This window comes from Opisthocomus hoazin, chromosome 25 (assembly GCF_030867145.1).
Source record: "Opisthocomus hoazin isolate bOpiHoa1 chromosome 25, bOpiHoa1.hap1, whole genome shotgun sequence".
Classification (NCBI taxonomy): Eukaryota; Metazoa; Chordata; class Aves; order Opisthocomiformes; family Opisthocomidae; genus Opisthocomus; species Opisthocomus hoazin.
Window position 1 is genome coordinate 5,147,359 of NC_134438.1, and position 21,661 is coordinate 5,169,019.

General features: G+C 57.6%; 2 protein-coding genes across 5 annotated transcripts; one reads left to right on the plus strand and one right to left on the minus strand.

Moving 5' to 3' along the window:
• Positions 1–4,732: 4,732 nt before the first annotated feature.
• On the plus strand, positions 4,733–12,946 carry TMEM9 (transmembrane protein 9). 2 transcript variants are annotated; one of them, XM_075442776.1, is made up of 6 exons: positions 4,733–4,784; positions 6,942–7,043; positions 7,475–7,566; positions 8,005–8,113; positions 8,624–8,755; positions 11,633–12,946. In XM_075442776.1, the coding sequence occupies exons 2-6, from the start codon at positions 6,948–6,950 to the stop codon at positions 11,780–11,782; spliced, it is 579 nt and encodes a 192-aa protein (XP_075298891.1). In that variant the 5' UTR covers positions 4,733–4,784; positions 6,942–6,947; the 3' UTR covers positions 11,783–12,946. The 2 variants fall into 2 exon arrangements, with proteins under 2 accessions (XP_075298891.1, XP_075298892.1); XM_075442777.1 differs by lacking the exon at positions 4,733–4,784 and adding an exon at positions 4,816–5,037.
• LOC104337055 (alpha-1,6-mannosyl-glycoprotein 4-beta-N-acetylglucosaminyltransferase) lies at positions 12,904–21,434 on the minus strand. 3 transcript variants are annotated; one of them, XM_075442746.1, is made up of 4 exons: positions 21,386–21,434; positions 17,109–17,240; positions 16,655–16,802; positions 12,904–15,627 (listed from the first exon to the last, which is right to left on the minus strand). In XM_075442746.1, exons 2-4 carry the CDS (start codon positions 17,214–17,216, stop codon positions 14,483–14,485), a joined length of 1,401 nt encoding a protein of 466 aa, XP_075298861.1. In that variant the 5' UTR covers positions 17,217–17,240; positions 21,386–21,434; the 3' UTR covers positions 12,904–14,482. The 3 variants fall into 3 exon arrangements, with proteins under 3 accessions (XP_075298861.1, XP_075298860.1, XP_075298862.1); XM_075442745.1 differs by lacking the exon at positions 21,386–21,434 and adding an exon at positions 20,365–20,446; XM_075442747.1 differs by lacking the exons at positions 16,655–16,802; positions 17,109–17,240 and having other exon boundaries at positions 21,386–21,425.
• Between the last annotated feature and the right edge of the window lie 227 nt (positions 21,435–21,661).

Genomic DNA, 21,661 nt, shown 5'->3' on the forward strand with positions numbered 1-21,661 from the left:
GTGCAGAGATGGGTGCAAAGCAATCAAACAGCAGAGGACTGTCACCAGAGGCTGCAGCTGCTCAGTCTCACAAACACGATCTGTCCCACCCAGCCTGAGTTGATTCCTTCCGCTCTTCCCCCACATCACACATACGTTAGTGGGAGGAGAGCAGGAAGCGTGTGACTGATGCTTCGTAGACATCTACAGCCCCAAATGTGCTGTAAGCGCCGCCTCTGTAGGCAGTGATCTACGCTGGTGTCTGCAAAGATGAAAAACAGTTCTGTGTCTGGCTCTGCAAGGTCTCCATCTGCCCCAGCTCCGTAAGAGCACACTCCCCCACCCCTTCAGACAGCAGCTCCAGCAAGATGAGGCTGCTTCTCAAGCTCCTGTGTGGCTGACAATAGGGCTGCATCACCACACAGGTTCACAGGCTCCAGGATGGAGCATCGGCTTTTGTAAAGTACTTCTGGCCACAGAGAATTCCCTTTTCCCTCTAACAAGGCCTCTGGTCTTTACTTGGGAAAGCACACCGAACTCAAGTAGAGGGAAGCAGAGTGGACCAGTGCCCAGAGCAGTGCCCTGGGGTGTAGTAGCTCTCTCTTCTAGTCTTAGCACAGCAAGAAGCTTGGGTGAACTTGGACACAGCCTTCCTTCTCAGCTGTCCTGTTTGTAAACCATGAATATTTAGACTGGAAACGGTTTCCAATACAGGGGCAGAAGCAGCCTACGAAACAGTTAAACACAACTAAGGTGGAAAAGCGTGAGTCAAGCCCTTTGGGACATAAGCCCTGTCTGGGTTGCTCCCCCTCGCCGCCCCAGAGACAGCCTGCTGCCAACACCAGAGTCTCCTCACCCTGGCACTTCAAGGTGCGAGTGAGCAATTGCTGCACAGCTGTGAGCCGCGAGACCCAACACCACATTCCATGGTCCAGATTTATCCTTTCATGGCTGTTACATTAATGGTTGTTTTCTACCCCGCTCATCCCATGGGAGTTCATGCTTGACAGAGGGTCCTTCACAACGTCAGCCGGTCTGTTCACAACCAAAGGACATGTACTGACACCATATCTCCTGGGTTATCAGAGTCCAGTGTTCTGGGAAAGCCACATCTTCTGTCAAGCCCCACGCACACACCAGCTGCTCCTGCCTGTGACTGACAATGTCTGTTCATTGACATATGCTCAGAAATCTCTGTGAGGCTTCTATACATCTTTCTAAGATCGTCGGGTCTCTCATGTTGAGACCTTAACACACCCTTACAAGCAGTTCTTGTGACCCTCCCAAGTTCTTCAGTCACCCTCACAGATACCCTGTGCACCATCTGATTGAGGACACTGAGGCACGTCACCAGAAGCCACCTCCTTGGAGTTGTAAGGGAGCTGACAGCAGAGAGAATTGCTATTCCTTGGTCTAACCAACCATCCCACACGAGGAAGACAGCTCAAGGAGGCTGGCCCAATGACCAAGGACCCTTGCATCCTTTCTTGGAAGTTTACAATTCTGAAAACATTTTGAAAGCAAATCTCATTTTGTGCTTACAGAATCACAGTATGGCAGGGGCTGGAAAGGACCTCTGTGGGTCACCCAGCCCAGCCCCCTGCCCAAGCAGGGTCACCCAGAGCAGGCTGCACAGCACCCCGCGTCCAGGCGGGTCTGGAATATCTCCAGAGAAGGAGACTCCACAACCTCCCTGGGCAGCCTGGGCCAGGGCTCCGTCACCCTCAGAGGGAAGAAGTTCTTCCTTAATACAAAGACCAGATCATTTTGTTGCAGATAAAGAACGAAATGTCTTCTCCCTGAATTATAGGATGCCTTTTATAATGGTAGGATGTGTCTCCAGGACATTTACAAGTCAATCTCTCTGTATACAATTTAAAATAAATTGCCCTTTAAATATCTGGCAGCTGATGTGACCCTATCGTTGTGCTGGAAAAAGGTTTACAGTGTAGTCGCTAGCACCCTTTTCCAGAAAGAACAAGGACTAGTTGTTCTTGTGTGTCGTTAGCTGCTGGTCATGTTAACAAAAATGCCACCTGTCCTTCAGAAGATGACACCACGAATACCAATAAGAACTAATTACATGAGTAAGGGGAGACTTCAGGGCGTTAACAGCGACTCGGATGCATTTCCCCTCTTTTACATATTTGTGTTTCTTTGTTTCCTACGCTGATCTCTGATACCCTTTCCCTCCCTGCCAAGTCATTTGTGTTTGGCCTCTATTCCCAGGGCACTGCCTACGGAAGGTTCCTCTGAGGTACCTCTGCCACCCACCTGCTGCCAACAAAGCAAGAGGCAGAAACCAGGAATGAACAGCCCTGCAAAGCCTTTGCTAGTCCTGTGGTCTCCACAGTACGATGAAGCCTCTTGCCCAACCACCGTGCAAGTCACAGATGTCTGCAGGCCAGCTGCTGTGGCTAACGTCAACCCAAATTACTCAGAACTCCAGGCAAGATCTCTAAAGGTTCAGGACTCTCTACTGGAGCCAGATTTTTGAAAGGACCTGCATTCAGCAGACCGACAAACTAGGAAACATGACCACATCTGTTGGATCTGTATAGTTGTATCTTTACAAATGAGGACAAGGCTGAGCAACAGGTAGGGAGAAATAAAGGAGCAAATCCTGCTCCCTCCAGCCAAACTCCCTCTATTTCCACTGCTGCTGGGCTTTAAACACAGCGACAGGGATGACATCCAGAAGATAACTGAGCTTGCTGAGTCCGAGTTACCTGGGACAAACAAGACGGCTGATGGGCTGGGGGAAAGCCAGCAAGAAAGCGAACAGAAAACAGTCTCCTGGAGGTGTTGTGTGTCAGATCTTCCTCCCATCACTACAAAGGAGATGCACATGCAGCCAACCCTCCCTTCCAAGGAACCAGAAACAAGTCTCTTGAAATAGGGACTTGAAACTGAAATGGAGCTTTCAAGCTCACCCTGTATTTGGTGGGTCTGTCTTTGAGGCACTCACCCAAAAAACCTGATCCCTGCATTCAGTGTCTCAGCTGCCTGGGTCGTGCCTTTACTCTCTCCAAGGGGATTGCTCGGTGTCTTGTCACCAGCGCAGGCTGCTTCCTCCAGGTGTCTATCCAGCTTACTCCAGCCCCACAACAAGCAGTGATATGGACCTCTGGGCTCCAAAAAGAACACAGAAAAACATTGCTGTGACAACAGGCATGGCAGAGAAGACAAAAATACCTCCTTATCAGTCATGCTGGGAAAGTTGGTTACTTCAAATCCCTGTGGCCATCTGGCTTTTAAACCTGCAAAATCTCAGTCATTTCACAACATTGACAGCGTCCCACAGCCAGGACTAAGGTTCTGCTCTGAAGTGAGATCCGTGAGTTAGCACCAAAGAGGTTCTTCCGCTTGGCAGCACTGGAGTAGGAGGAAAGAATTAAAAGTCCCATGTGCATCTAATACCCAGGATTATTCTCATGGAATATTTCCTTGGATCAGTCCCGCTGATGCAGGCCATGGTCCCATAACAGACTCCAGCTGAGTGTGCGGGGAATGCAGTCACAGCAGGGTCACGATTTTACATGTTACAGCAGTGGGGTGAGAAAATGCTTTTACATCAGTAATTCCCATACCTGGGTGCACGGGGCAGTGTGGGGCATTTCAAAGGCTGGCAGTCTCCACAGCCGATCCTACAAACCCTAAAACAAGCAGTCTCCATCAATTTACTCCTTCCTAAACAGTTTAAACTCTCTATGCCAGACAGGCATTCCCTGCTGATTTACACATATACCTGGCTCACCTTAGTCTTCTCGTTTTTATTTCTGTCGAAGAAGCAAACTGGCAGGACAGGAACCACCCCTCCGACACCGGCCACGGCTCCACGCGGCTTTGGTCACAGCAGGTTCCTGCCACCGAGGTGGACGGGGCCCCATCACTACACAGAGCCACGGTTACAAGGAGTTAAACCAAAGGTTTGGGTCTCTTCCCCCCCCCCTTCCACCAGCAGAAGCTTTTTACCTGAAAAGGGATTAGATCCTGACTTTATCCGGCACCACAAAGAGCTCAGGTAAATAACCAAACACCGGAGCGAGCAGAGAAGCAGAGAAGCAGAGCTTCCCAGGGAGCCGGGCCAAGGCCGAGGCCGTTCGCACACCTGAAGTTCAGGCCGCGGCCGCAGACAACGGGGCAAACCCGAGACGCTTCCAGAGACAGATCTCTGAAACGTTCCTTTGGGCAGACACAAGACTCCGCGGCCTTGGGAAGGGGCAGCATTCTCCCTGGCACAGCGATGGAGCAGAACGGGGTCGTTGGTTCCTGACACCAGAGAATACCTGCAGACCCACGGCCTTCGAGCCTAGGGGATCATGAGTATCATCTATAACCATCCACCAGCCAAAGAACACAACCGGGGGCACCACTGCGGACCGGGTTTTCCCCTCTGACGGCCACAGCAACACCCGCGGTGCGACGGGCCCAAGGCTGAGGGGAGCGCCCGCTGCTCGGGGGGAGAACGGGGCTCTCGCGGGGCCCAGCGCCAGGACGCGGCAGCCTGCCCGGCCCGACGAGGGGGGAGCCGGGAGGGAGCTGCCCCAGGCCAGGTCCGGCGATGGGGACACACCCGCGCCCGCCCGCCCGCCGCCCGCTCCCCTCAGCTCCGCGGGGCGGGAAGGCGCTGCGCTCCGGCTCCTCAGAACGCGGTGGGGCGACCTGCCTTCCGACTGGCCGCGGGTACTGCCTGTCACCGGGCATCACCCCTCGCAGCCAATGGGCGCGCAGAGAATGGGGCGAGGGCGGGGCTTGAGGGGACCGGGGACCGGCGAAGGTCCGTCGCCGGCGTCGCGCCGCAGGTAGGGCCGGTGCGGGCTGCGCTGGGGGCGGCCTGAGGGGAGGCCGGGCGGGCTCCTGCCCTTCCCTTCCCTGCTCCGCCGCTTCCCGCCCCCGGGGCCCGGCGATCGGTTGCTCGGTGGGAGGAGGCGCGCCCATGACGGCGGCACCCCGGGAGGCCGGGCCCCTGGGGCGGGGTGGGCCGAGCCTCCGCGGCCCTGCAGTGGGGGCTGAGGGGTCGCCGCCGGTGCAGGCCCCGCTGCTGGCTGGAGCCGGGTGGGTGTCGGGGGTGGCCGGAGCGCGGATCACCGCGTCGGAGCCGTTTGGTCTCCAGGGGATGCTGAGGGTGAAGGGCACTGGGGCTGCTCCCGGGGAGGACGGGCATGGTTGTGCGGGCGGCATCATTTCGGGGGGGGGAGGTCAGGCCTGGGAGCTGCCACGCTCCGCAGTCACGACCTCTGAGACCTCAACCCTCTCGTCCAGGGCCAGGCCCAGCAGCTGGGTCGCAGCCCCCGGGGAGGTGCTTTTGGACGACCTGACTGCCTGGAAAACAACGGCTTGCAGGCCTGTGTGAGGGTGCCCCTTTGAGCATACGCCATCAGGCTTGGGAAGGGCTAAATATGAATTGTCCTTTGTGTTTTACAGTTTGTGATGGGTGGACTCTGTTTAGGGGTCATTCCAAGTTTTTATTTTGTTCCTGGTAAACATGGTATACTGGGTGACGTGTTTTCCCTCACTTTTATTAAAAATGGCAGTTATGAGTTGTTCACATGATCTGAATTCAGTTGAGCAGGCTAAGACTAAATTCCAGATACGTGCTCCATTGTCGAGTTAAAAATTGAAACAGGTAGTAGTCCAAAACCACTGACAATGGGGAACGTGCACTGTGCAGCTCAGATAAGTCACACGCGAACCAGCATTTCTGATGAAGAGCTAAAACCCTGATGTGCAACGGTGCCTCCGAAGAAAGAACCGTGGTTTGTGGAGGTTTCTGCTAGCAGGGGTTCAAAGGGTTAAGAAATCCTGCAATAGGCTGATAGGACTGGAATGCATTTTGATGGATTTTGGCAGGTCAGCTTGTTAGAAGTGGCTGGTGTTTTGTTCCGATAAAGAAGAGAGGAACTTGGTGTTTGCAATCCATAAAATCGATAAAGGTTTGGCACATTTTTAGAGTGTTGACATAAGATAAAGCAAATGGTGGTAGAATACTCCAGTGACGTAAGTACTAATGGAATTATGTTGGTTAATAGCGTATATGTACCTGGAGTTAGTTGTGGGATTACACGTTCCGTATGGAGCTGATTAATGAAGGGTAAATTACCTTCCCTGAATCAAGCTGTGCTGCAGCAGCTTTTTGGAGCTGTCCCCGAGGTGGCACCGTGAGGCTGTGCCTCCTGTCGCCAAGTGTGCTGGCCTTGTGAAGGTGAACGCCAGCCTTCTGCAGACTAACTGTGCTTTGTGCAGCAAAGAAAATGAACTCATATTCCTCTGGATTTGTGCAAACACACATCTCTAGAACAACTTTATGTGTATGTAGCAAAAGGCATATAAGGAATTCATCAAGCTAGAAACTTGAAATAATTTTTAAAAATTAGGATTTTACTCAACAGGTATCTTGGGGTAAAGGGTATTCAGAAATCAGTAAACATTCCACCCCCTGGAAGGGGAGGAAAGTATGCTGACCCCTTCAGAAGCAAAACTTTGAGGCTCAGAAGATGAATGATGTAACATTTATTACACAGCAGAGCAAAGAGGCTCCAGTGTACTTCTTTAGGTCACTCTTGGTCCGTGGTTTTCCTGGTTCTGTATCTTCTACTGGGCAAAACTGTTCAGCAGCAAAATATCTGTTCCAGAGCTCCACAATAGTAAGAGAGTAGCGGGATTCTGTGGAATTGCACAAGTCAAATTGTAAGGAAGTCAGCAACATTTTTTGAAGGACTGTGGTGGTTTCAATGTGTGGCTTTAGATGGTGGAAGCTTGTTTGATAGGAGTGTTTTCTGGGATCCGTGTAAAGTGTTTCTAGGAATTTCTGACTGGCATCAGACTTGATTCAGGGAGAAGTTTCTACTTCCTAAGCATAACAGAGGCAAGTGGGCCACAAAAGAAAGCTCAAAACTAATTTGTTCTGGCTGCATTCAGCTGAGATCCTCTGTCCTGGATGTGAATTTTTGTTTCCTCAGGCTGCCATGATGTTTGCCCAGTGCACCTGGAAGTGTGCGAGCTCCGCGCCGCTGATCGTGCTGCTGTGCTGCATCCTTGCTCCTCTAGCACAAGCCGACAAGGTGAGTGAACGGATTCAGACGCAAGCACTAAACCATGTGTGTGGTACAACAGAAACGGTAATGGCAGAGAAGCAACTGTTTTTCCATGGAATTTTGCGAAGTAAGGAGTGCTGTAGCAGATGTGTATTTATCATTTGTGGAGCTGTGAATGTACGTGACAGTGGCCTCTGCCCTGCCTGCTGCTGTGTTTTGGAGCTTGCATTTTAAAATTTGTTTGAAAACTGCCTGGGGTCTGGAGCAGAGGTGCTCAAGACATTTTAAAACTGCGAAGTTATTGATGTGAAAGAAGCAGCGCAGGAAGAAGAGACATGGTGTGAAGTTGTTTCTCTCTTACCGTACCTTTTGCCTTTTCCCACGCCCCCGGGTGGGGAGGGCAGCAGAACTCTACGCACATGTTCACTGGCTAATGCCGTCTCCTCTTCCTTCTGCAGAGCTCGGAGGACATCCGCTGCAAGTGCATCTGTCCCCCGTACCGGAACATCAGTGGGCACATTTACAACAAGAATGTGTCGCAGAAGGACTGGTGAGTTGTGGGTTGAAGCCTGAGGGGTCGGTCCGTGAAAGCCAACGCTCCGGAGTGGCCAGCTGGTGCTAAGGAAGTAATTCCCTGCGTGTGCGTTTGCAGAGGAAGTCATTTTGGTAGGTGATGTTCAGCCCAGGCGAGGGACATTCTTTGAACAGAGACTGAGGAATTGGGAAGGCATGATTTCTTGAGCCACAGCTCACAGCAGATGTAGGGTGTACGCTCCAGTCCCCTTCACCTAGACTGGATCCCTGCAGAAGGCGCTTGGACAGTCCGTCCCAGCAACTTTGGGCTAGCTGAGCTGTGAGGGGAACTCTTAAAACTGGATCAGCATTACCAGCCTCACGGGAAAGCTACGGCACACAAAAAGTCACCCCAGTGTCCTTCCACAGAGTTTCACCTTGTCCTGTTGCTGATGTTGGTTTCTTTGTGTTGCAGCAACTGCCTGCATGTTGTGGAGCCGATGCCGGTGCCAGGGAATGACGTGGAGGCCTACTGCCTGCTGTGTGAATGCAAGTACGAGGAGCGCAGCACCACCACCATCAAGGTAGGACCGGTTCTGCTCCCTATGACTGGTGCCTTCTCCTTGCCACACCATCCCAGGCACTGCGAGACTGGTGGGCTCCTGGAGAAGAGCCCGGAAAGGGAAAATAAGACTATCATAGCTAGTACATGGTGGTAGTGCCAGTGGCACTGTGTCTGAGTCAGGAGGGCTCCTGGCAGTGAGGAGAAGGCTGCACAGGAGCCCAGTCTTCTTGCTGAGCATGTATGACGGTGCCAAGCACCTCTGACTGGGGACCCATCTTGTTGGTCTCCTTTCACATGCAGCACGTGCCCTATATTGGCACAGTGCGGAGAAGATCAGCACAGTTTATGCAGTGATGGCACTTACGTCTCATCAGCCTTCCTGCAAGTGCAAGAGACTTCATAGTGAGCAAAATTAGAATGAGGGAAGAGATTAATCATCAGAGGCCGCAATGAAGGGAGCCTCCTGGCCTCTGTGGTGCTTCTTATCTATACTGCTGATCCTTTTCCACTGTGCTGTCCTTAACTGCAGGTGATCATCATCATTTACTTGTCCGTGGTGGGGGCACTGCTGCTTTACATGGCTTTCCTCGTGCTGGTGGACCCTCTGATCCGGAAGCCAGATGCTTATACCCAGCCCCTGCACAATGAGGAGGAGAATGAGGTGAGGCTGTGCTGCTGGGGCGTGCAGGGTGCAAGTGGGTGGCTGCCATCACGGTGGTAGGGTGACAAGAGAATGGCTGACAGGGAACAGAGTGACCTCGTGCTTGTCCCCTGTGATCCAGTGTGGGACCAGTGCTGTTGCTTTTTGGGTGCTTACCACAGGTAAACATTTAGACTCACATCTGTGCAGATCATGCTGAAGCACAAGGAAATCAAAGTAGAAGTTCTGTCTTACGAGTGCAAGATGAGAGCGGTCGTGTGGGGCAGGGGGTGGCTTTTTCGCAAGTGGCCCGAGTTTGGTGTATGTCTGTCTAGATGAAAGCAAAAGTCAAACGATTCCTGTTTGTGCAGTGTCCTAGGTGTAGTCACTTGGTGGTGAGCTTCCAGGAAAGGATGGGGTTTAGTTATTTGCTGAAACATGGGGCTGGCTTGTCTTCTAGACGCTTAAAAGAGCAGCCTCTGAGGTGCTGTGGCTGTTGTTTGACCCTGCTCTGGGGCTGGTCCCTGTTGTATCCAGGCTCTTGTTCACAGAATCACAGAATCACAGAATAGTAGGGGTTGGAAGGGACCTCTGTGGGTCATCTAGTCCAACCCTCCTGCTGAAGCAGGGTCACCTACAGCAGGCTGCACAGGACCTTGTCCAGGCAGGTCTTGAATATCTCCAGAGAAGGAGACTCCACAACCTCCCTGGGCAGCCTGGGCCAGTGTTCCTTGTGCTTCTCCCCAGTGCAGAATTTCACTCGGATCCCGTCTTTTTGGGGGACATGGCATACAACATCTTGGACAAGAAAATTAGGATCCAGTAGGAAAGAGAGAGTCTCCCTCTCTCTTTCTCACACACAGAGACATTTTGGGGAAGGACAAATTTCATGCTGCAAGAAATTCGTGCAATTACAGCGTCCTTCCCCTTGCGAGAGAGGTGGTGCTTCAGGGGGAGTGATCGGGCCTGATTCCAAGGGGGATTTCAGAACAAGAGCACTCTGACTTGTAAATCTGCTCATCTTTCCCTGAGGCTTCCCTTCTCCCGTAGGGAAGTACAGGAGGCTGAGGTGGGATGGTCTCTCACGAGAGGAAGTGTTGGAGGCGGAGCTGATGGCTGCTGTGGAGGAGTGCAGTGCCTGCACGCGCAGTGATTAGCTCTCATGCTTGATTGCAGCTGTAGCCCGTGCTCTGTCTGCGGGATGCCAGGGCTGTCCAAGACTTGCTGCCTGTTAGTGCAGCGTGTGGCTCTGCGACACAGCTTTCCCTCTGGTTTTCTCCATGCAGACGTGTGCAGTTTAGCGGGGCGCAGTGCTGGGCAGAGCTCTCTCCTGGAGCTGAGGCCCTTCCCTTGGTGGAGCCTCAGGGCTGTGCTCGAGCATTGCCCCGGCTGCTGGGAGGCGACTGGTGAGGAGGCCTTCCCTAGCAACTGGTGACTCTGGGTGCGAGTGGTTTGCTCAGTCACACTCTGAGAAGGGAAGCTGTGATGTTTGAAGATGCTCTTCTTCCCGAGTCTCCGAGAAAACCACTGGATCAGTCTGTCCTGTTCATACTTTTTTGTAAGTGTAAACTGTTTGGCCCAATTCTTTCATATGCTGATGAAAGTGAGGAGTAGCTGCTCTGACGTGCATGGTCTATCCATTACCTCACTCTGCTGAGAAAAGGAGGTCCTGCAGGAGATGAATTGTGTTCTAAAGGTATGCGTTTGCTCCACTGCTCCCCAGCGATCATTCAGACTTAGATCTAGGTGCATGCTGTAAATGCCTGAAATTGGGCGAGGTTTGCTCCTGTACTCGGCACTGGTGAGGCCGCACCTCAAGTGCTGTGTTCAGTTTTGGGCCCCTCACTACAAGGACGTTGAGTTGCTGGAGCGTGTCCAGAGAAGGGCAGTGAGGCTGCGGAGGGGTCTGGAGAACAAGTCTAACGATGAGCCGACTGAAGGAACTGGGGCTGTTCAGTCTGGAGAAGAGGAGGCTGAGGGGGGAGCTTATTGCTCTCTACAACTGCCTGAAAGGAGGGTGTAGTGAGGCAGTTGTTGGTCTTTTCTCCCAGCTAACCAGCGCTAGGACGAGAGGAAATGGCTTCAGTTTGCGTCAGGGGAGGTTTAGATATTAGGAAAAATTTCTTTCCTGAAAGAGTGGTCAGGCATTGGACCAGGCTGCCCAGGGAGGTGGTGGAGTCACCGTCCCTGGAGGTTTTTAAATAACGTGTAGATGTGGCACTTCAGGACATGGTTTAGCAGCCATGGTGGTGTTGGGTGGGTGGTTGGACTTGATGATCTTAGAGGTCTTTTCCAACCTTTCATTCTGTGTTTCTGTGATTTTGTCTTACTCCAGTGTGCTGGAGTGTAAACTCTTTGGGATAGGCTTTGTGACTGCCTTGGGGTGTGTGTGCCACGATGGGTCCCCATGCAAGGGCCCTCAGACATTACGGCAGTGTAAATGTGGTTGGCTGGAGCAGTCTGAACAGCAGAGCTGGCCACAAGTCCTGCAGCACCATCCGAGAAACAGAGGAGCAGCTACTGTGTAAGGCAGTGTGCGAGGACAACGGAAACCGTTGGCCCGGTTTCCGTGGGGTGATGCGGTTTGCTTGAGCAGCGCGGCTCCTTGCGGGCTCCTAGCAGTGGATTTCCAGCAGAGGTTTAGACTTAGTGCAGTTCCTCTCCTGGGGACTTTTTATTTGGGGCATGTGACTTCACCACGGGTGGTCCCCAAGTGCAAACTTTCCAGCTGGAGTTGGGGGGCTGCTGTTGAGGAGCTCTGAAAATGAGGTTCTTCATCAGGACCACTCAAGCCGTGAATTGCTCTTTCAGTTGAAATTTCTCCCACAGTCGAGCTGCCACCTTCCATGTCCGGGCTGAGCACGTCTTGATCTTTTTCACCGTTCCTTTCCCTTGCAGGATGCTCGCTCCTTGGCCGCAGCCCCCACCCCGTCCGGCGCTAGAGCCAACACGGTGCTGGAGAGGGTGGAGGGGGCCCAGCAGCGCTGGAAGCGCCAGGTGCAGGAGCAGAGGAAGACGGTTTTCGACCGCCACAAGATGCTGAGCTAGATCTTTGAGCCGTGCGGCACCACTTCCCAAGAGACAGGGTAGCTCCGCTGGTCGAGTTGGACAGCAAGTCATCCTTCAGGACATCCGTGGTGTTTGACTGAAAGCTCTAACCCTCTCTGATTCACCGTCTGCATAGATCGAAGCAGACCACAATGTTTGCCTCTGGTTTTGTCCCCTTGCCCATTACCTCTCAGCCCAGAGGCTCTTTAACCCTTGCCCGGCTGAGATCTGTGCTGATCTTTAGCCCCGTGGCTGCATGTGAATGGTTGGTGGTGCCCAGCGCTGCTGCCCCGCTTCACGGGCTGACGGGAGCCGGGGCCGCAGCTGCAGCGCGCTGGGCTGGGCTGGACCCCACCAGCACCACTTGTTGGGAGCGAAGTCTCCATCAGCCCCCCACCCCCGCATCAGAGACGGGGCTCTCGGTACGGAGTGGGGGACGCTGGCTGGGTCATCTTGGGATAAAAATAATGGGATAGTTTTTATGTGGGATAAATTATGTGGCACTCCTCCAGGATGAAGAAGCCTCCTCCTCCTCCAGTTTGCACCAATGTTAACTGGGCATCGTGGTGCTGAGACAAGTGCGTTGCGCTGGAAGAAGGAGGAGGGGGTTCCGTGCCGGCGGTCAGCTGCTCCTTGCGCTTACCCTGGTGTAGACGGAATGGATTTCCACTCTCTTCAGTGGAGTCTGCCCAGGTTTACACCAGCATAACTGAGATTGCAGCTCGTGTCTGTGTAGGTGAATACCACAGAACTGATTAGTACATTCACAAGTGAGAGACCAACAGGCAAAATGTTGAGTTATAGTTACATCTTTTCCTGTTTTAGCAGCAGATAAAAACATACTGGGGAGAAAGCTTTCTGTCTGTACCCACGCTGGTAACCCTTGATGCTCTCACAGGGCGGTCGGGGGCATTTGTGTCCAAGAGAGCCGGGGCAAAGGCTCTGCTGGAGCAGCGTAAACACTTGCCTGGGTCTTGGGGCCCTGGAGAGGGGACACCTGTGCTGCTCAGAACACGCCAAGAGCTCTGGCTGCGCTTGGGCCGCGCGGAGGAAACTGAAGTGATTCTGCAATGTGTATCGTGATCCCACTGAGAACACCGAGAATGTCAGGAAGGTGCTGGAGTTTATCGTGTAGCATCTCTGTATTAAACGCAGACAAAGATCTGTTACGTGCCTGGCTTTTTTTCAGGGAAAAGTCCCATCACGCCCGGTCTGGGGCTCCCCGCACTGAGCAGCTGCTCTTCCAGTGCCCAGCGGGCAACTTGATGCAAGACCTCGAGGCCGAGCTGTGGTTACGGCACTCGGGTGTTTCGGCACTGCAGGTGGGTCCCCGGCACCGGTTCGTGCCTCTCTGTCCTCGGAGGGCGATGGTCTTGTTCCAGGAGAGCCGGACTTCAAACACCGGCAAACCAGAGCAGTCCCGTGCGGCACAAGCTAGCGACAAAGTGCCCCGAGCTGTCTCGCAGGAAGGCCGAGCAGATCAGAACCCTCCTTGTTTGTTGAAAGCTGAGCAATTATTGCCAAAAGCCTAACGAGGAGAGGCACCGGCCACCGCCATTTGTGCTGGTGCCAACAGCTTTGGGTCGAGCTGCCCGGCAGGATCCAGCCCTCCAAGCTGATCCTGCCAGACAAATCCAAACGGAAGCTTTTTGGGGGCTTCGTGCCTGCCGCCTGCGTGTACCCCGGTCACCCTGCAGCACCTCGCTGGGCTAAAGCGCACCCAGAGCTTCATGTTATGCCAAGGTTTCCTTCACCCACCCTTGTTCCGTGGTGCTCAATCCTTGGACCTTTCTCCCCCTTTGAGAAGCCTCCTCTTCCCTGTCCATCCCTCTCGGTGTGGATCCCTCACGGACACGGTGTGCTCCCTGGGATGCGCAGCCTCTCCGAGGAGGAAAGTCTGCGGGGTCTGAGCAGGAGCCTGAGCAGGAGCGGTGGAGGGAGGAGAGGGGCTGTGCGGGACTGAGCCGGTGCGACAGGCCCATCTGGTGGCCGTGCCCCTCTGACCGGCACCGAGACATCGGTGAGCACCAGCGGGGTGGGCGTCCTGCTCCCCTGCGTCCCTGATGCTGGAGGGCAAGGGGTTTGGTGGGCAGCACCCCCCTACCCTCCCCTGGCCCCTCCCAGGAGCAGCTTGAAAATAGGAGAGGGAAAAAACTGCAGGTTAGAAACGGGGAGTCGGTGGGTTAGAAAGCTCAGGGAGGGAAGGGATCACAGAACCACAGAATCACAGAATGGTAGGGGTTGGAAGGGACCTCTGTGGGTCATCTAGTCCAACCCTCCTGCCGAAGCAGGGTCACCTACAGCAGGCTGCACAGGACCTTGTCCAGGTGGGATGGTGTGGAGAGGCTGCAAAAAGTGCCACTGCCGGGTTAATTATTTTGTTTGTTAATTAGCTGCTTAGCTTTGTGCTGTACACCATCCTCCCTGTGAGGGAATGTTTTCTACGTCCCAGGCTGAAGTCCCCAGGCCTCTGCTCCTCCCCACACTTGCTCTTCAGGGCATCCCCCAGGCCGGCACGGCGTGGTGGGCCCCGCTCCCGGCCCCATCCCATCCCACCGCAGTGCCTGGCATCCCTCCGGAGACAGGCGGCACCGCCCGCGGGAGGCAATAATTTAATTCCTTCTCAGAAAAGGGAGTGAGAAAAATAAAAGACCTCTTCGTACAAAATGCAGCCGCTTTGGTGACCTGCCACGGCCGTGCTCAGGTGCCCGCCGTGGTCCAGATGTCGATGCTCTGGATGATGAGCCACTCGCTTTGGTCCTGCGTTACCCGGATCCTCACGCACTCCACGGGGCCCGGCACGCCCCTCTCCAGCCCCCGCCGCTCGAAGGTCCCCTTCTCGAAGGTGCCCACGGTGGTGTAGGCAGAGCAGTCCCGGCCATCAGCCCGCCGCCACCAGCCCAGCTCCAGCACCCCTGCGCGCAGGGAATCGCCCCGGCGCTCCTCGGAGCCCGTGCGCACCCGCACGCGGGTGATGTGGGCCGGCTGGTGGAAGACGATGGAGAAGACGCTGCCGGCTGCTGGGTCCTTCCCCCAGAAATACCCCTCTGCTGTGCTGTAAGCCTTGAGGGGCTCGTAGTTCTCGAAGACGGCCATGCTGGTGAACAAGGCCGCCGGTGGGTTGTCGGGAAGGTCCAAGGCATCAGCCTGGAACTCGTCGTCCTCCAGCCGGTTGATGGTGCCCTGGAAGGAGGAGTAGAGGCCCATGTGCTGGAAGAGGGAGGGTTTGAAGCGGATGACGTCCTTCTGGGTGAGCAGGAGGCGGAAGTGGACCAGCAGCCAGTCGCAGGGCATCTCCTGGTAGAAGAGGAGGAGGAAGCGAGCCAGGCGAGGAAGGTCACTGGAGCGGTAGAGCTTACCGATGTAGCCCAGCTTGGAGAATTCAAGGGTGGCCCAGTTGGAGCCTTCCCGGGAAGCCAGCGCCTTGCGGATGGCCGTCAAGAAGGACTTCGCACACCACACGTCGTCCTCGATCATCAGGTAGTAGGAGGAGAGGTTGGCAGCGAAGGCGAAGAGGAAGGCGTAGTCCACGTTCTGCTTGGACCTGAACCTCACCCGCTCCTCCGGGTCGTTGTAGTTTCTCTTGAGGCCCTCGAGGGTAGGGTAAAATTCATGGGGAGCGTGGATAAGCAGGAGCCGGCCGAGGAGGATGTGGTGAGCAAACTTGCGGGCGATGTCGGCAGCCACGTGCACGTTCCATTCAGGGTCTGCGTCGGCCAGGTGCACCACCACCACCATCTCCTGCAGCTCCTCCTCTGTCGACTGCTTGAAGAGGGACTGGAGCGTGGCTGGGAGGTAGTAGCCACGCGGCCGCCGCACTGATGCCAATCCCACGGCCAAGAATTCTGCAAGGCAAGGAAAGGCATTAGCAGGCTGAGGGGTGACGTGGGACGCACCATGGTGAGGTTTTTCCCTGCAAGCCACAAGGAGGGGCCTCCAAAAAGCTCTTCACATGGCCAACCCGAGTGGTTATGGCCCCATGTCCAAGGCTGGCAGGTCCTTTCTGAAGCTGAAGCCCCCAGCATCTCAGGAGGTGCCCAAAGGGCAGGGAGAGGCCAGGAGGAGAAGTCAGGGGCTCCCCTGAAGAAGAAATATTTGGGAAAAAACACCTTAAAAAAATGAAACTTGGGGAAGGAACAGCGCAGAGACCGTCTACGGGGCAGGGATGGTTTCATGGCATGGCTGCACATCCTACTCCAAACCTCGCGGAGATGCAACCACGCTGGGATGAGGCATCCTTCTGCCCTCCCCACAGCCCAGCTGTGGGTGCATTTATTCAGCTTCGCTGCAGCTTCTCTCGCTGCTGCTCTGTGCAGCACCGTGCACGTCCTGGACCTCTCGTTTCAGCACAGACTCGCGTGGGGCTGCCCTAAGCTCCTTCCCGTGGTGTTTGCACGTGAATTGCTTTTTGTGCATCTGTCCGAGAGCTTGACCTGCATCTCTCACACCACGTGGTCATCACAGAATCACAGAATGTTTGGGGTTGGCAGGGCCCTCTGTGGGTCACCCAGCCCAACCCCCTGCCCAAGCAGGGTCACCCAGAGCAGGCTGCACAGCACCGCGTCCAGGCGGGGCTGGAATATCTCCAGAGAAGGAGACTCCACAACCTCCCTGGGCAGCCTGGGCCAGTGTGTCCAGGTGGTCAAGCCCCACCATCTCCACCTTCCTCACTGCAGAGCAGGGAACTCAACCCCAGGGAGATGGGGTCTCAGCCACCCTCCCTGCAGAGATCTGGGAAACCCAAAATGTCTGTGGATGCCCCAGTCCCAAGCTGCAGCAGAAGCACGGGCCACGCTTGGAGCACGCTGACCTTCCTCCACCCCTCCATTGAACCCACAGCCCTGCCCAGGCCGGGGGCCCCGAGCCACTCACTTCTGCGGGGCGAGAGGGAGCCAGCAAGGAGGTGGTAGGAGATGTTGTGGAGTGCTGAGAGCTCTTCTGTGTCCCTGAGGATGCGCAGGGCTCCTTCGGGCTTCAGCATCTGCAGGATCGTCTCTGGGGCCAAGCCCCTAAGCTCCACCTGGATGGGAGCAGCAGGCAGCCAGGTCAGACCCCAGAGCACCATGGATGCGTGTGAGCAAGGGGGGAGAGCAAGGAGGGCCCCAGAAATGAGGGGGAACCCCTGTCCTGACCTCCCAGCTCCTGGATCGGGGGAGACCCAGGTGTGCAGGGCAACCTCGGGAAGAGAGGAAGGCAGAGCTGGGGTTTGGGGGTGCCATGGGGCAGGGAAGGGAGCAGAGCCGGGGTTGGGGTTCGTGTGGGGCAGGGGGGGATGGAGGATGCTCCAGCGGCCCCTCCAGCGGGAGGTCACTGGTGGGGGACTCACCTCCAGTGGATCCTCCTCCTTCCAGCTGCCCCCGTGGAGGAGGAGGAGGAGGAGGAGGAAGGAGGCTGCGAGCGCAGCCGTGACGGAGCGCTTCAGGGAGCATCGCATAGCACCGGGCCAGCACGCTGAGGCCTGCGGGAGGGAGGGACACGTCAGATCAGGGCACAGCCACCATGGACGGGATGGTGGCAGCACCTGGGTGCACCCCCGGGGCTGACCCCTCCGCCCCCAGCACCCAGGGGTGGGGGGCATCAGGAGACACCCGGCCCCCGGTCCCTTTGGGCAGGCAGGGACAGGACACCCCAACCCAGCCAGCAAAAACCAACAGCCAGGTACAAACCCCACCCCGCCAGCCCCGCCAGCCCCCCCGGGCTGCCCTGCGACACCCCCTCAGCAGCCCCGGAGCCGGGGGCAGAAGGCAGGCAGGCGGCACCCGCCCCGGGGAAGGCTTTCGGGTCGGAGTCACCAAGCCCTCGGGACTTGGCACCGAGCCCTGGGAAACGCTCAGGTCTCAAAGGAGCCCGGGCTGCTCTTCCAGCATCGCGAGGACGAAGCAGCTCCCCCAGCCCCCCCATCTGCCCGGCTCCCTCTGACACCAACACCACCCGTCCCGGGCAGCCGCACGCACCCATCCCAGCTGCGTCCCTTGCTCGGCAGGACAAGAAAGCTGTCACCGGGAGAGGACGGTGTCACCTTTGAAGAATTTATACCGCCCTTGAGATGTCTGGCCTTGCAGCAGAGGCGTGGCAGGAGGCGTAAGGGCTCTGCTCTTTGCCTGGGTTTTTTCCATTCTAGGTACGACCGGGTCGAGGAACCGGAGAGCGAGCAGTGCCCAGCCCGGCGCGGCCGACGCGCCCAGCCCCATCCAGACCGCTCCCGGCGGGCCGGCCTGGTTGGGTCAGAGCGACTTTGGACGCAAACACGCGGAGGCGAAGCCCTCCCAAGGCGTAGAATAAACGGCTGAGGAAGCTGCCAGTGTTCCTGAAGGGAGCCTGGGCTTCACAGAATCACAGAATCACAGAATAGTAGGGGTTGGAAGGGACCTCTGTGGGTCATCTAGTCCAACCCTCCTGCTGAAGCAGGGTCACCTACAGCAAGGTACAGACTTCTCCTTAAATTCATCACTACATCAACCACCGCTGCGCAGCGGACGCTCCCGGCCCACCCGCGGTCCCCGAAGGGCAGAGGCCGATGCGGCACCTCTGTTGCCGCTGCCCTGGAGCGTGTGCTGGGCATATTTTAAGGAGAAAACGCCTGCTTTCCTGCCCCACAGTCCTTCTGGGGGTTGTTAGCATCTCAAGGGGCCGGTGCAGAGCGGGTGCCCCCGATGCAGCAGCCAGTGCCATCCTTGCCATGTTCACCTCACCCAGGAACATTGCTCCTTCCTCAGAGACAAGTGATGGAAGCAGAGCGAGGGTCTCTCTCCTGGGGGACACTGGGCTGAGCCGTGGCGTTGGTGAGACCCATCTCGGCCAAGGAGAGCCGAGGAGCCACCTCCTCCGGTTCAGACCCAGTGGTGGCTGAGCTCTGGTTATCGCTGGTTCTTCGGGGCGCTCGGGGGTCAACAAGCTCCTGGAGCTGCTTCAAATCTCTGCCGAGGTCACAGCAGAGAGTGGGGAGAACTGGGGGTGCTCAGTGCCATGGGCCAGCCCTACGGCCAGCTCTTCCCAAAGCCCCCCGGCCTCTCCTTCCCCGCAGCGACCGGGGTACAGGCACCTCACCAGCAGCTTGAGGGACCCATCCGGGGCCACGGGGACATCTCTCCCCAAAGCCACCCTGGAGGTAGGCTTCCAAGCCCAGACCTCCATGAGCTGTGGTGCAGCACCGAGGCCACAGGGCAAGGTGGGAACGGCGAGGCTTGGTGGCCGGCCACGCGCCGAGCTGGGTGGATTGATTCTCTGGGTGGCCAAAGGTTGTTCTGGCTGCTGGGAGGGCGTCTGGTGGCCAGCGGCCCATCCTGGATGGGAAACAAGGTGCTGCTCAGCACCCCCAGCTCCCAAAGCAGTGGTTTCATCCGTGGAGTGGGAACAGGGAGCCCGTGGGGAGCAGGGGGTCGCACACACCTCACCCCTCCAGCATTGCTCTGCATCGCAGGCTGGACAGAACAGAGGGTAACGAACGCTGCCCCACAATTAGCCCCCTAATTGGGCTTTTGATTTTTACCTCCGTGGAGAAATGAAGTGGCCCGGCTAGGTGGGCACAAGCAGGGGCCATGCCACTGTGGGCACGTCACCGGGATGCAGCATCCTCCCGGCTCCTGCTCCAGGTACCTCCAGGGAGCATCCCTGTCCCCACTCCTGCCCCCAGCACCTCGTGCACCTTCCCCACAGCTCAGCACCCTGATGGAGACGTCCCCAAAAGCCAGCACCCTGATGGGCATGTCCCCAAAAACCACCTCCCCGTGGGGACACTGGGCCGGTAGCCAGGAGCAGCTGGCTGCCAAGAGCCTCTTGCCCGGAGCCAGACAAAATCCTCCGCTTCGTTAGGAGACTCCCGGCCAGACGGGCTGTGTGATGCAGCAGCCGTGACTCAGTCCAGCAGCGGAGGGGAAGGAGAAGGAGTAAATACACAGCCCCGGTCCCACGAGGCTGCGAGGAAGGGCCGGATGCTCCCCTCACGCAGGCGGCTCTGGCTGCTTCCTCCGGCACGGGGCTGCTTCCACAGGGAGGAGAGGAACAACCAGGGCTCCCTGTCCCATGGCGCCTTTCCACGCTGGGGGAAACTGAGGCATGGAAAAAAGGCTGTGCGTCACCCAGCGGGGTTAAGCACCAGGTCTCCTGCATCGCGGGTCAGTGCTCCTCACCAGCTCCCAGTGGGGGGGCCCTGTGATGGAGGGGGGGCGAGGTGGGACCCAGCACTACTCGAGCCGAGGACTCCAGTGTGGCAGCACGACGGGACATCGCGGCCGTTTGGGTCTGCGTGGGACGGGGGCTCCTGGGAGCCAGCCCGGGGTCCGGCCCCACGCTCCGTGGGTGTCCCTGCTCCAAGGTGCGGGACTCTGGGAGCCGAAGCTTTAGGTCAGCCCAGGTGTCCTGCAGCCCCATGGCACGGGGCGGGGGTCTCTGCAGGCAGCCGGGTACGGGGACGCCGGGGTCTGACCCGCTCCCCACCGCTGACAGCGTGAGGACCCCAGCCCACCCACCGCCCTCACCCTCCGGTCCCCAGGCAACGCGTGCCGTCCCGTCCCATGACACCGGTGGGACGGCTGACGCCCAGCACCGCTCCGGGTGCACCCACCGAGGCGGCCGAGACTTACGGGGTGCGCGGTACCCGGTGCGCGGGTGCGCGGCCGCGGCAGCCTCGCCGTCTCGCTCGCCCGGGGTGCTCGGCCCTGGCAACTTCCCCGGGGCTGGCCGGACTCTGGCTTCTCGCTCGGCAAAGCCCCACCCCGAGTCCTCGCCTGCCTCCCGCAGAGGAGGAGCGTCCGCCAGCGGCCTCTGCCCCGCACCGGGCAACCGCGTGGGCTGGTGGGGACCCCGGGTGGGTCGGGGCGAAGGGCCCCCAGCCCCACTGCGGCACCCAGGGCAGCCTGACCCCCTCCCCGGGTGGGCATCGCACGACGGCACCGGCTGTCTCCCACCCGCTGCCATCTCCGGGGGCAGCCCCGGTCCCCCAGGCAGGATCAGACCCCGCGAGGGCTCTCGCCAAACCCCAGCACCCCAAACCCCCCCCAGCAAACCTGAGGTGCAAACACGCCGCCGCGTCTCTTCGCCCCTGTTTGTTTCCAGCCCTTGTGCTGAGGTGGCAGAAACCTCCGGGGCTGCTGAGCCAGACCTGCGCCCGCCGGCACCCCGGGCCAGGGCAGAGCCGGCTGCCAGGATCCCAGCCGGGACGCAGCCCACGGCCGCCCCGCACAGCCCAGCTCCCCGCTGGAGCGCCGGGCATCGCAGCCCGGGCTGGGGCCGAAGCCCCTTCCATCCCCGCGAGCCAACGTTTGCCCCAGTTTGCCCCCCAGCTCCCCCAGTCTCCAAGCCTCTTTTCTCTCCCACCGGTTCCCTCCTCCAGACCCACTCGGGAACATGGCCCTGGAGCACCCATGACGAGACACTGCAGCACCCAGCTCGGAGCCGGGCGCTCCCCGTCTCCTTCCAACACGGCAGCTCACCCGCAGAACACGAAGGGAGAGGAAGACCCTTCCCTTTCCCTCCATCCCACCTCCCCGTTCACCACTTCCCAGCCTGGATGGACCTCTCCCACCTTCGGAAAAGCCCCAGCGTCTCTTCCCAGGCTCCATCTCCTACAAACCCCCCCAAAGCCCTCCCACCCCGGCTGCTCACCGTGGGCTCAGGGGGAACCGCCGGCCTCGGGCAGGTCTGCGAGGACAGAGGTGGCCGCCGAGGGACGAGGCAGGGGAGGAAGAGCCGTCCGCAGGCACCTGGCTCCGCTGGCTTCCGCTTTTCCCACGCTGTTTGATTTTTAAATCCTTAAATTCCCATCGTGGGACGCCAGCGGCTCCGTCCCCGTGGGGTCGCGGGGAGCTCAGGGGGGACGCCCTGCCTGCGTCGGGGCAGGGGCTGGAAGGCGCCGGGAGGGCCAAGGGAGCCGGGACGGTG

Bases quoted from the DNA above. Each gene is read 5' to 3' on its own strand.
- TMEM9 (XM_075442776.1), top strand. From the start codon at position 6,948: ATGATGTTTGCCCAGTGCACCTGGAAGTGTGCGAGCTCCGCGCCGCTG. The intron at 7,044-7,474 runs GTGAGTGAACGG...TTCCTTCTGCAG, and splicing joins CTCTAGCACAAGCCGACAAG to AGCTCGGAGGACATCCGCTG. The intron at 7,567-8,004 runs GTGAGTTGTGGG...TTTGTGTTGCAG, and splicing joins AATGTGTCGCAGAAGGACTG to CAACTGCCTGCATGTTGTGG.
- LOC104337055 (XM_075442746.1), bottom strand. From the start codon at position 17,216: ATGCGATGCTCCCTGAAGCGCTCCGTCACGGCTGCGCTCGCAGCCTCC. The intron at 16,803-17,108 runs GTGAGTCCCCCA...GCTCCCATCCAG, and splicing joins AGGAGGAGGATCCACTGGAG to GTGGAGCTTAGGGGCTTGGC. The intron at 15,628-16,654 runs GTGAGTGGCTCG...CTTGCCTTGCAG, and splicing joins CTCCCTCTCGCCCCGCAGAA to AATTCTTGGCCGTGGGATTG.